A 14,015-nucleotide genomic window follows, 5' to 3' on the forward strand; every position below is an offset into this window, starting at 1 on the left:
GGTTCAAACTTAAGAGATAGAATGACAGAACATACCCTGACATTAATCCTAGCTTCCTCCTACAGAAACAGCAGTCTAGGATAAGGCTCTGCGTTTCGTCTGCTGTCATTCCGACTCTGGCATCTTCGAAGGCTGCCACACTGGTCGTTTAGGGATCCTTTCCTGCCAGTGACCTTTTTCCTTCCCACCTCCCAACCCCCAACGATGGTGACATTTTTAATGGGCAGACTACATAATGATCCTTACTCAGACTAAAGAGTTATCTAGTAATTACCTGGCGACTCCCCAAGTCTCCCAAATTTGAAGATGTTTGGGTAGGGTAGCATTCTTTTGTGGAAGAAGGTAATACTTTTGATATTAATTATTAGAAATCTTTTCGGCCTTGGGAAAGCTATTTCAGCATAAAACGAAATCTGTAGGTCACTTAAGTGAAATGTTTATTATTAGTTCTCCATGATGATACTTAAAAACATTTTTTTTTAATGTTTATTTTTGAGAGAGAGAAAGAGAGAAAGCACCTGAGCAGGGAAGGGGCAGAGAGAGGAAGACAAAATCCAGAGCAGGCTCCAGGCTCCAGGGCTCAGCGCAAAGCCCTACACGGGGCTGGAACTCATGAACCCATGAGATCATGACTTGAGCTGAAGTTGAATGCTCAACTGACTGAGCCACCCAGGCGCCCCATCCATGATAGTTTAAAAGGCATTAACATTTAATGTTTTTTTCTCCTTAGCCTTTCTAAGCATTAAAAAATACTGTCTTACTCTTATGAAATGTAGAATCTCCACCAGAGATGAAACTGCTCCAGTTGGGCAGAGTAAATGTCCTGAAGTATCCAAGTATGAATGAGTATCATTACATTATTAACATCTGCTGTGCACCCATACTTTAACTATTTCTGTTTCCTTCTGTCATTAGGTAAGGGGGCATCTGAAAGCCAACTATTTTTGTAGCAGATGTTCCCTAAAAAACAGAGTACTGCAGCAGAGCCTTGGCATTAAGGGAAGAGGGATGTCTAGTTACAAGGTGATAGATAACCTGAAGATAATTCATCTCCTGTGACTATTGGCCCATCCTGTAGTGAATAAAGGATTCCTACTGAGCAATATATTGCCTGTATTTAACTGTTCACTTAGAATATTTTCTGCTCTTTGATTTTTAGGAGACAGAGCCCTAAAGAAGCAAAGAAATCTGGATCACAGAAAAAGTATTCAAGGGTCATGCAAGCCAACTGTAGCCAACTGCACAGCCCTCCAGGAGCTGCAGGCAGTGAGGATGCCTCAGCTTCCCAATGTGTTCATACAAGATTGACAGGAGAGGGTTCTTGTCTTCATTCTGGAGATGTTCATATCCAGATAAACTCCATACCTAAAGAATGTCCTGAAAATCCAAGCTCCAGAAATGTAAGGTCAAGTGTCCATAGCTGTACCCATGGATGTATACATAGTCGATTACGGAGTCACTCCCACAATGAAGCAAGGCAGTCTGATGATACTGCCACAGAATCTGGAGATCATGGTAGTAGCTCTTTCTCAGAATTCCGATATCTCTTCAAGTGGTTGCACAAAAGTCTTCCATACATTTTGATTCTGGGTGTCAAACTTGTTATGCAGCATATAACAGGTAAGGTATAATAAAACATTGCATTGTTTCATTGCTAAATTCAGTTAATTGTATTTATTGGTAATCTACTGGAAGCTCTGTATTTTGTTAACTTTTAAAGTTGTATGTTTCCTGTAAATTCATGTTACTGTGTTAGCTGTTGGATTTTTTTTTCTTTCAATTAACTGGAACTATTTTCCTAACAGGAATTTCTCTTGGAATTGGGCTGCTAACAACTTTTATGTATGCAAACAAAAGCATTGTAAATCAGGTTTTTCTAAGAGTAAGTATAACAAGTAACTTTAAAAAGCATTAAATGTTTCTCTCTGTAGAATTATATACTCACTTTTGAGAGAAATAAGAATTAAGATCATTTTCTTGACAAACATGTTATAGCATCCATGATATATTAAATTTTGTTATCTAAATGATCTGTCCTACTGCTAAATTGTTTCACCTTATTTTCTTTGTATGTTGACTCTGATAGAAAAACTAGATAGGATTAAAGGGTTTAGAATGCACTATTTGATCTGATTTGTTAAGTGCCTTCATATTTTGAGTGAATTTTAATATTAAAAACTTTTATCTGTTGCCTTATAAAATCTAAAATAATAGTCCAATAAAATGTTCATTGAATGGGTATTGAACTATTAGGGCTTCCTTTTTTTTTTTTTTTTAAACGTTTATTTATTATTGACAGAGAGAGACAGAGCATGAGCATGGAAGGGGTAGAGGGAGGGGAAGACAGAATCTGAAGCAGGCTCCAGGCTCCGAGCTGTCAGCACAGAGCCTGACACAGGGCTCAAACTCTCAAACCGCGAGATCATGACCTGAGCTGAAGTCGGATGCTTAACCGACTGAGCCAGGGAGCCCCTAGGGCTCCCTTTTTTTAAAGAAAATTAAGCCCAAGAAGTTTTTCTGTAACATAAATTATTAGTCGTATAAATTACCGTAAAAAACAGGATTAGTTTATAAAATTTTACCTTCAACTTTAAAGGGCTGTATCTGTGTAGAGGTTCATGCGTTCTGACTTGGATATTTGTAGTTATTATCCACCAAACTATAAAAATTTAATTCGGGGTTTAAAATTAGTAAAACTGTTAACTAAACTAGTAATTCAGACAATTTTAAAAGTGAGATTAATAACAAATTACCTTGTTAAAGTCTTACTGAACTGTTTGAGAAATTTTAAAGTTATTCTTACAAGTCCTGACAACTTACCATTTTTTAAAGTTTTGTTTTGTCAGGGAGGCAAAGATAGGGAGCAGCAGAGGTAAAGTTTGTACTTAGTACCTTTATTTCAGTTTATAGGTTTGGCTTCTTTGAAACCTGGGTAATGTGGGTAATGTTTTTATACAATGAACAAAATTGTAATTTAAAATTTTGTTTAAATATTCTGTTTTGTTCACTAAAGATTCATAGAGTGATGTACAATTTAACTATTTTTATTAAGGTTAATCTATTAAAATGTGCTAAGTTCATAAATTAGTCATTAAAGTAAAATAGTTTAATGATATTTATAATTCTGGCATAATTCATAGGAACAAATTATAAAATTGTTTATTTTTCAGGAAAGGTGCTCGAAGATTCAGTGTGCTTGGTTACTGGTATTCTTAGCAGGATCTTCTGTTCTTTTATATTATACCTTTCATTCTCAGTCACTTTATTACAGGTAATTTGAGGCCCAATACACAATCACATTTTTTATGTAAAAATTTATTCCACAGCACTTTACATACATCTTAACTTGCACATATTTATTGTTAGAGTTCAATTTTTACCCATCCCTCTCCTTCCAAGATAATAGCTCTAAGTGACTTATTCAGCTTTGTATACTAAGTGCCTTGGCTCATAGCAGGTACTCACTGTTTAATTTTTGATACATAAATTTTTACTATATAATCAATGGTTTTAAATACCATTAGGTGTTAGTGGTGGTCTTTTTAAATTTTTATTTATTTTTGGCAAAATTGTATATATTTAGGATGTACAACATGATGTTTTGATATATGTATACATTGTGAAATGATTACCACAATCAAGCTAATCAACATGTCCATCACTTAGTTACACATGTGTGTGTGGTGAGAACACATGATCTTTGTTTCTAGAAGCAAGAAGACTTACTAAAGGATAGTAGTTAAGTTTCCATGTCAGATGGAAGTGTTTGGAATTTTTAGCTTTAATCAGATGATTAGAAGTCCTGGTTTCAGTGGAGTTGGGAGAGATGTGGACAAATCTGGGACCTAGTTTGTAGGGGGCACCAATACCACTCGGATTAGATGGGTAGATGGGAAGAACCAAGGATAACACCTGGGATTTAGTCTTAGCAACTGGCTGGATGGTAGTACATTTATGGGCTAGGAAAGACTGGAGAAAGAACTGGTTTTGAGGGGAAAATCAGTTTTGCTTTGAACATGTTGTTTGAGAGGCCATGTAGAGCTCTTAAAGTGATTGTAGCTATATGTCATGGGCTTATTGTCAAGGTTAGGGCTTTACATTTTGGTGTTATCCAGCATATGGTTGATACCTAAAAACCATGGAACTCACCAAGACAAGTCAGGGAAAGAGAATGTAGACAGAGGAGAGGGCCCAGGACTGGACATGACCACAATTAATCAGAGTAAGAGCAGCAAAGAATATTTAAGGAACCATCAGTTACATAATGAGAACAACTAGGAGAGTGTGATGTTAGAAGTCTAAGAAGAAAATAATTCAGGGAGGGAAGATAGAAAATGATAAGTGACCTTTTTGAGTTTAGCAAGACAGAAGGAATTGGTAATCTTGACAAAAGCAATTCAGTGGAAAGGAGGAGATGGAATCCTGACTGGAGTTGATTGAGAAGAGAATGGTGGATGTCTGGTATTTAGTGAATTCTTTAGATTACAGGGTAGCTTTCCAACCCTGATATGCTAGAGTTTTCTTTATTCTATGGAGGAAAGATTTGAAATTCATACATTTGAAAAGTCTCTTTAAAATAAGCAAAATAATCTTCCATTTTATTTACATGAACTCTAACATCCTGCCAAACTCACATTTTTTACATACCAAATTAAAGTAAAATATTTGGTAGCAAATTTAAAACCCCTATCAAAACTTGAACTTTGCATGTTGCTCTGGTAAGTTTTGATGTTTTTCTCTTGGTAGCTTAATTTTTTTAAATCCTACTTTGGACCATTCAAGCTTCTGGGAAGTACTTTGGATTATTGGAATTACAGACTTCATTCTGAAATTCCTCTTCATGGGCTTAAAATGCCTTATTTTGTTGATGCCTTCTTTCATCATGCCTTTTAAATCCAAGGTAAGAAACTAACATGTTTTATTGGAACAATATTAGCAAACCACATTAATGCTGTTTAGTCTTTGTTGAAATGACTCTTTTATAACTTTTCAGTATCCTAAATAACCTAACTTTAGTTATCTGTATTAGCTCAAACTAGAGACGATTTGCTCAAAGACCTGAACTTAATATTAATTAATATAACAGATTATATATAACAGATTAGTATTAATCTTTTCCAATAAAATATGAATTATATTTGATTCAGAATAATCCTCACATCACATATAGAAAAATACTATTTAGATTTGTATTTCTATTCTCCTCCAGGGCTTTATCAGTTAATGATTTATAACTGACTATAGGCAGTTTTTCATGTGTTTTTTCTCATACTCAGTAAAAATTTTATACTTGAGTTATTGTGCCATATATTCATGATCATCTCAGTCCAATATGAAATATTTGTGCTATGTATGTAAGTAGCTTATATAGCCCTGTTTTCTTTTTTCCTTTCTTTTTAGGGTTACTGGTATATGCTTTTAGAAGAATTATGTCAGTATTACCGAACTTTTGTTCCCATACCAGTTTGGTTTCGTTACCTTATAAGCTATGGGGAGTTTGGTAATGTGACTAGACGGAGTCTTGGGATATTGCTGGCTTTACTCTACCTCATACTAAAAGTAGGTAATGTTATAAATCTTGTCATTGTATAATGATTCATATGATGATGAAGACAGATTTTAATACTACTGCTTTTCTTCTTGACTGTTTTATAGTTTATCTTCATATCACTAATTTGAAGTAATGAAAGATTCTTTATCTATTTAAATTTTTTTTAATGTTTTATTTATTTCTAGGAGAGAGAGAGAGAGACAGCACGAGCAGGGGAGGGTCAGAGAGAGAGGGAGTCACAGACTCTGAAACAGGCTCCAGGCTCTGAGCTGGCAGTCAGCACAGAGCCCGACGCAGGGCTTGAACCCACGAACCGCGAGATCATGACCTAAGCGAAAGTCGGACGCTTAACCGACTAAGCCACCCAGGCGCCCCTCTGTATCTATTTAAAAATAGAAAAATGGAAATATATACTTTTATTTTAATCTAGTGGTTCTTAGATTTAATTGGGGGCAGCGGAGCTCCACATAACATGGGTAGAATAGAACATATTCATCCCCAAAAGTAGCATCTGTCATACACAAAAATACTGTCCTGCTCCCCTCAAATTAATATGAAACTTCTAAAAATCTAAGTACTTTAAAAGTGCCTTGTCTTTGACAGTTATATTTGTCTTAAATTGTAACTATTCAAATGTACTTCATTTTGGTCAAAAGTTGGCTGAAATCTATACATTTAAAAGGGATAGGAGGATGGACAAATTTGTGTAAAGGAGTGGAAGATCAAAAGCTGGCTGAAATCAATAAATGTAGTAAAACATTCCATAATTGGACTTTAAATATATTTGCAATGAAATGAATATGCAGTGAGCATTAAGTTAATATGAGTATTTAATATGGGATTTTAGCTTTAATCCCTGGGGTTTTAAAAAAATTACATATATATATACTTTTAATTTTTTTTTTTACATTGATTTATTTTTGAGACAATATGAGTAGGGGAGAGGCAGAGAGACACACACAGAATCCAAAGCAGGCTCCAGGCTCTGAGCTATCAGCACAGAGCCCAATGCAGGGCTCGAACTCAAGAACCACAAGATCATGACCTGAGCTGAAGTCAGACAATCAAGTGAGCCTCCCAGACACCCCTTTTAATGTATATTTTTGAGAAAGAGAAAGAGAGCGCATGCATGTGCACACGTGCAAGAGTGGAGGAGGGGCAGAGAGGGAGGTAGACACAGAATCCGAAGCAGGCTCCAAGCTCCGAGCTGTCAACATACAGCCTGATGTGGGGCTTGAAGCCATGAATTGCGAGATCATGATCTGAACCAGTCAGACGCTTATCCAACTGAGCAACCTAAGCACCCCTCTAGGTTTAACAGATAGGTCTCTTTGAATTCAGGAATCTCTTACTTCCTCTTTCAGCTTTTGGACTTTTTTGGACATCTGAGAACTTTCCGACGGGTTTTGCAAGTATTTTTTACACGACCAGTAAGTACTTTTTATCAGTTAACACTTTTTACTTTTTTTTTTTCGAAGGTTTTTTTTGAGAGAAAGAGTGAAACGGGGTAGGGGCAGAGGGGGAGACAGAGGATCTGAAGTAGGTTCTACACTAACAAGAGCAAGCCTGATGTGGGCCTCGAACTCACGAACCATGAGATCATGACCTGAGCCAAAGTTGAGCCTAAGTTAACTGTGTGACTGAATGAGCCATCCAGGCGCCCTTACTTTTCTACATTATGAAAATGTTTCAGTTCATGAATTTTACAAGTATGGATTCCATGGGGCACTTGGCAGGCTCAGTCTGTAGATCATGTGACTCTTGGATCTTGGGTCTTGAGTTCAAGCCCCACATTGGGTGTAGAGCTTACTTAAAAAGTGTGGATTTCATAATTACATACTTTTTTAGTGCTTTGGCACATGGGACTATGATCAGTTTTTTGTTTTTGTTTTTTTTTTTAAATGTTGGAAAGAGAGTGTGCGTGCACATGGGAGGGGACAGAGACAGATCCCAAGTAAGTTCTGCACTCAGTGTAGAGCCTGACGTCAGGCTTGATCTCATCAACCCTGAGATCATGACCTGAACCTAATCAAGAGCTGGATGCTTAACTGAGTCATCCAGACACCCCTCTATGATTAGTTTCTTGACTTGCATGTTGACAACCACCTGATAGTTGATGCAGTGCCTATATTTTTGAATGTGCCTCTTGACCTTCAAATCACTGGACATAAGGATTTATATATATTCCCTTAAAAATCTTGTCATGAACTTTTGTTCCTCTTCCTTTTTTAAAATTCACAAATGGTGGGTTTGTGTACTTCCATTAAGTTCTTACTCAGCTCCTGTTGTAAGAATGGTCTCACTGTAATTTACTATGTATAAGAAAAACTCATTATTAAAAATGTCCCTTGAAATTTTCTTTCTTACTGAAAAAGTTTCCCCACCAGTAGTCCATTCTGTATGCACAAGTTCTCAAGTAAGTTCTCATTTAACAATAAATTGAACTATAAAGTGTCAACTGTAGGCTTGATTATTACATGATTCCACTGATGTTACAAATTGCAGTGAAAGGCCCATTTGCTATTTAGTAGTCTCAAAGGTTTTCAGTACTTAGATGTGGACACCTTTTGGCTACATAGAACTAGTAATGTTCTTCACTTTTAAAGTGAGCTCACAACTCCAAGAGTGGCATGTTCTACCAGCTGAGCCAGCCAGGTGCCCCTAGACCTAGTAATTTAATAACAAGTTTTGCTGCATCCTATTCAGACTTCTCTCTTTAGACAAGATATAATAGAGAACTCTGTTTTGATGAAGTTTATTCAATTGCTTATATGAGTGTCAGCCATTTTACTGTAATTTAGTAAGTCTTGTGCTGAAATACTTTGATATTCTCTGTAAGGCATAAAGAGAAATCATAGTCATTGATACTCTTTGGTTTATTCCTAAGTCTGTCAGGAGTACACGTATACACATGTTCCTTAACTTTGCCAGAGAAATGGCAATCATCATTAAGAGAAGTTTTCTCAGACAGGAGTGTTTTTGTTTTTAAGGTTTCTTTGNTCAGCTTGGAGCCGGACTTGGGGCTTGAACTCACAAACCATGACATCATGACCTGAGCCGAAACCAAGAGTCGGATGGACGCTCAACCAACTGAGCCAGGTGCCCCAGGAGTGCTGTTTTAAAAGCTGTCCGCTTATGTGTCCACAGTGTACTCTGCTAAATGACATTTTAATGAAGATAAATTGGCACTAGGATCATCCATCAGTATCCCGAACATTTCTGGAATCTTGACCATCACCAGACCCAAAACAGAAATCTTATCTTTAAATATTTTTATCCTTTGAGTCTTAGTTTGTTGTTGTTAACTCTCAGTAAAAGAAGTTTACATCCTAGCTTTAGGTTGTTTAGTCCAGTCATGCTTTGCTATCATTACCATAACTGAACTTGGGTGTACTTACTTCAGCCACCTTTTTCTTATCATTCCTACAAAAAGGTGATCTCATTTGTAAAATTTTGTCTTGTCTAGTTAATGACTACATTCTACTGAATTTGGTGAGGAAGTTATTACGGTCTTAAAGAGATCAAAAACTTCCAAGGACTTTAGTAGGAGAAAAGGAAATTCAAAAAATTGTGTTACTCAGTCTGTTAGTTTTAACAGTATAACTCTGTGACATTTTGCAATTCCAGTTTTTGTAAATTTTTATTTTTTCCTAATACTAAGTGTTCTCTGACTTCTGTGATAATTGAAGATGACAATTCAAATTATTTTTAAATTTAGTAACAGGACATTGTTCAGTGGTCCCCAAAACTTCTTCACATTCAGTTCACCTACAGAACTTTAAAGTATTAGACTCCTGGGACTTATCGCAGTATGTCTGGACCTATTGAGTTAATAGTACAGAAATCTCTTTTTAAAGCTATCTCCACATGAGTTACATTCAGACAGCCAAGCTCTGAATGGACTGTTGCTTTGAACCACTGCCATAGGTAGTATGTGTGTTATTTGGCAATACTGGGCCACATAACACATGAATATAGATTTTATGGTAGTTCTGTTTCAGATTGCTTAGTCTCTTAAGCCAGTTGAATTTCTAGCACTGTCATGTGGGAATCCAATAAATCTAAGTCTTCCAAGATCCTATTATGTATCTGATGAGTTCATCTTGATGCAGGCAATCCAAGACACACATGGTTCTGCATATGTAGTTCAGTTTTGAAATGTTTGTATCCTTCAGAACAGTTTTCAAATGCCTAGTTCAAGGGAGATTTGAGAAATACAGCATCACCTATGCATTTGAGGAACAGGAAAGAGATTTGTAGATGAACAGAACTTTTTATCTTCATAGAGTTATGGAGTGGCTGCCAGCAAAAGACAGTGTTCAGATGTGGATGATATTTGTTCAATATGTCAAGCTGAATTTCAAAAACCAGTTCTGCTCATCTGTCAGGTAAGTAGGTTTGTTAAGCATACCAATACAGCATTTCTCCAACTCACAGTTGTATTTAGGTTAGCTATAAGGAAAAATCTAAAGTGTTTAGCATAAAGTAGCATTCAGGGCACATGCTAGAAATTTCTACCCTGTTATCAGGGTTTGGTAGATTAGCCAAGCCTTGTCTCTTATGTTCTAATGATTTGTATGCAGAGGAGTGTTTGTAGGGGAAAAATAATTCAGAGGGCAGACTGGATATGAAAATGACTGGAAAACAGGCTACTCTTAACAACTGGATACTAGTCTTTAAGAGTAATACCAGCATTTGCTATTGGATTGTGTAAGGCCCTTTTCCTATACTTTATGGCAGTTATTCTCAAACACTTTAAGCTAGGAGGTCATAATACTTGATCTTAAAGTTATCACCCAGGGATAGCTTGTATCTTATTAAAAGCAGGTAGATAGATAGTATAGTCAAAAGAACACTAATGGCTCTTCCACTAACACCACTTTGTGTTCTTGAATGTCATACTTTGTTTTCTCAGTTGTAAAATGAAGGGATTAATGCTCTCCAAAATTCCTTTCAGCTCTAGAGTATGATTCTTTGCAATGTGATGATTTTAAAATTAAAATGTTAAGTATAAAATCTGATCCTTAATTCCTTTACAGCATATATTTTGTGAAGAATGCATTACCTTATGGTTTAACCGAGAGAAAACGTGTCCACTGTGCAGAACGGTGATCTCAGACCATATAAACAAATGGAAAGATGGAGCCACTTCATCCCACCTTCAGATATACTAAGTTGTATAAACTATGAAGGCCACAGAACACTAATTTCATTTGGTTACACTGACTACTGATAAAGACAGTAGAATGGGTTTTCAGGACTAGACGTTTAAGGAAAATGTTTCCAAATGGTTTTAGACTATTATAGTAAGGCTTAAGTGTGTAGTCTAATTTATCAAAAGATTAAATGAAAGACCCTTATGTTTTAAAAAATATGTATGTAAGTAATATTCAACCTGATGAATATGGAACATTTATTCTGTCCCCATTTTTTGACAGGTTGTTGCAATGTTAAATTGTGAATGTTTTCTCATTAATGTTACCAAAATGCCAATTGGGTAACTAAAACTAGTGGTTTTAGAGGAACTCAGGTATTCTTTCCTGACATTGTTTTCCGAGTAAAGAATATTTTTCATAATATTTTAAGACACACATTATCTGAAAGAATTTTCTTTAGCATTGACTTTTATAATTCCCATTCTAAAAATTCTTAAAATTTTCATAAAGTTTGTATTTTTCCAGTGAAAGTTCTAAATACTATTTTTTACCTGTAAACAATCAGATTTTCTAAGTGAAGATTAAATTTACTGAGGATGATATATTTTAATATTGTATTGTTCTCTGTAATATGATCAGCAATCGAGAATAGATTATTTGAATTGTTTGTTTGTGGACCTCATACATACAATCCTGCTGTCAGCTTTAATGTTCATGATCTTGCTTTTTGTATAGTGCCATGAACTATCTTGAAGTAACTATTAAAATAATTGACATGGATTACAAATAGCTGGCTCCAATGATGATCTGAATAGTATGACAAATGAGACCTACTCAAATTCTTAGAAAAGAATTCCCCTTATAACCAATCTTCTCCAGAAAGAGTTCTGGATTCTTACATGTAAGTCAGTTACTTGGGAGATTAGAACTTGCACTCAGAGGCTTGCACCAAAAGCTTTGGGTAGCGTGGTTTATTTGCCTCTAGGTATTTGTGCAGGGTGATGGAAGATGGAAACCTTTAAGGCAGAATCACATCTTTAACAGAAGTATGAAAGGCTAATTATATCTGTGTCACTTCTGCCTATTTTTTCAATTACCATTAATCAGTTTGCACACAAATAAAAGAGAGTGGAAAGGAGAAACTGGGAGGTAGAAAACAAATCTGGCAGTATTAAAACAAAATCTAAACTAGAATATGGATTAATTTAAGGATAGTGACCAACCAACTACAGATTAAGTCACTTTCATGCCTATATGGCCACCCAAATTGACAGAACATTAGAAAGCCTGTAACTATTTTTCCTATAGGTAAATATTGCTGGGTTATAAGTACAACTGTTTCAATTCATTGATGACATATTTAACTCTATTACCTAATTTGAGAACAATTATTTTGAAACAAGCTTATTTGGTCTTAAATCACCTTCTTGACTGTGGTGAGCCAATAGTCATTTAGATATATGGTAGGAGATGGGTGAGAAAGGTAATTTGGGATTAGAATTTGGGTGTGAAAGATAAGTGTGTTGAATTCCTATTACAAACACAAGAATAACATCTTACTACATTGGTTATTTCAGCCCTATTAAAATACCTACTCTTTGGAGCGCCTGGGTGGCTTAGTCGGTTGGGCGTCCGACTTTCGCTTAGGTCATGATCTCGTGGTTCGTGGGTTCGAGCCCCGCGTCGGGCTCTGTGCTGACTGCCAGCTCAGAGCCTGGAGCCTGTTTCAGAGTCTGTGACTCCCTCTCTCTCTGACCCTCCCCTGCTCACGCTGTCTCTCTCTCTCTCTCCTAGAAATAAATAAAAAAACATTTAAAAAAAAATACTCTTCTTACTCTGTGGCTATATGGATAGCTTTTTTTAATATGATTTAAAAAGGAGGTCCATGATAGACAGCTGGGTTTTTGCTTTTAATGAGTAAGAAAGCAGTTCACATACGAATTTAGAAGGGGGGGATGTAATAGGAGAGCTATGCCATCTACCAACAGCACTAATGAATTGGAAGCATTTCTCTATTTAAATTCTTTCACCTCAAAATTGGGAATAGGGATTCAAAAACCCACTTACTTATTCTGTGAACTCTGATTACACCCTCTTAAAGATTGTTTTATTAAGTATTAAGAGCTGCAATTCTGGGGCACCTGGGTGGTTCAGTCCAACTCTTGGTTTTGGCTCAGGTCATTATTTCACCATTTGTGAGTTCGAGCCCCGGGTCAGGCACTGCACTGACTGAGAGTCTCTCTCCCCCTCTCCTGCTCACATTCTCTCAAAAAAATACTAAAGAAAAAGCTACAACTATGTTTAATAAAAAGTCAGTTTGAGAACTTCTATAGAGAAATCATCCAAGTGTGATAGAATTCCCTCAAATAAGTGGCTTATACAAAACACCCATCTTACACTAGATATGTTGAGATATTAGTTAAGAACAGATTGGGGCATGACATTATGTAGCACATAACACATCCAATAATCAAATGTAGTTGGCAAGTGTGGCTGAGCAAACTTGTTAGGACAAGAATGTCTTCCTAGTGTATCTGTAATGAAGCTAGTTTTCACATAATTTTTCACATGAGCTTATTTTTTTTTTAAGCAACCAATTCAACTACTGTACAGAACTTGGAAATTACATGTGTGTAACATTTAATATATATTAGTACTAAAACTTGTTATATATTTAAGTAGCTTCAATTTCTCAGCTGAAAGTTTTACAACTGTTATTCTTCACCTGTATAAGTAGTTTACTAAATAATGAGAACCTGAACATATCTGGTATGTTAATGAAAATAATTACTGAAACCATTTGTGCACCTGATAGTTATTTCTTCCTATCTTAGAATAAAAAAAAATCACTTCTATTTTATGTTCATTCAAATTTGCATTTAATTTCTATTTACATTCATTCAATCTGAAATCAAATATTTAATACAGTAAACTAAATACAAGATGAAAAGCAGAAAAATGTGTTACCCTCATAGCACTCCTAATAAGGCAGCTGAAGAATTTATTTACTCTGATAGATGCAAAGCCAACTTGGGATAGGAATAAAATAATAGTTTAAAGAACAAACACAGATGAACCCATTTTTCAGATGTTACTTCAAATAATCCACGGAGAAAACACTTGTGCTATAGTGATAAATTAAGAATCACACAAAAAAAGTTTTATATCAATCAGTAACAGACCACAGGTCATGGTGTGACAAATACTTTTATGATTGTTTTGTCCAGCTTGCTACTGTCTACTCCTATGAAAAATGGTAGATGCTTGGATACTGACTTATGTTTTTGAGAACTTAACCATTTTCAAAG

The 14,015-nt window shown here is 35.7% G+C and overlaps 1 protein-coding gene across 1 annotated transcript in view; it reads left to right on the forward strand.

The window, feature by feature from the left end:
- The window catches only part of RNFT1 (ring finger protein, transmembrane 1), a 13,800-nt gene extending 504 nt beyond the window's left edge, over nucleotides 1–13,296 (forward strand). Inside the window, exons 2-9 of the mRNA XM_077745535.1 lie at nucleotides 1,160–1,620; nucleotides 1,806–1,882; nucleotides 3,171–3,271; nucleotides 4,747–4,900; nucleotides 5,401–5,559; nucleotides 6,916–6,981; nucleotides 9,838–9,939; nucleotides 10,591–13,296. Coding sequence (XP_077601661.1) covers nucleotides 1,218–1,620; nucleotides 1,806–1,882; nucleotides 3,171–3,271; nucleotides 4,747–4,900; nucleotides 5,401–5,559; nucleotides 6,916–6,981; nucleotides 9,838–9,939; nucleotides 10,591–10,725 — 1,197 coding nt within the window. The 5' untranslated portion in view covers nucleotides 1,160–1,217 and the 3' untranslated portion in view covers nucleotides 10,726–13,296. The remainder of the gene's footprint in view (nucleotides 1–1,159; nucleotides 1,621–1,805; nucleotides 1,883–3,170; nucleotides 3,272–4,746; nucleotides 4,901–5,400; nucleotides 5,560–6,915; nucleotides 6,982–9,837; nucleotides 9,940–10,590) is intronic.
- Nucleotides 13,297–14,015: the final 719 nt, after the last annotated feature.

This window comes from Crocuta crocuta, unplaced genomic scaffold (genome assembly GCF_008692635.1).
Source record: "Crocuta crocuta isolate KB4526 unplaced genomic scaffold, BGI_CrCroc_1.0 scaffold333, whole genome shotgun sequence".
In the NCBI taxonomy this organism is placed as follows: Eukaryota; Metazoa; Chordata; class Mammalia; order Carnivora; family Hyaenidae; genus Crocuta; species Crocuta crocuta.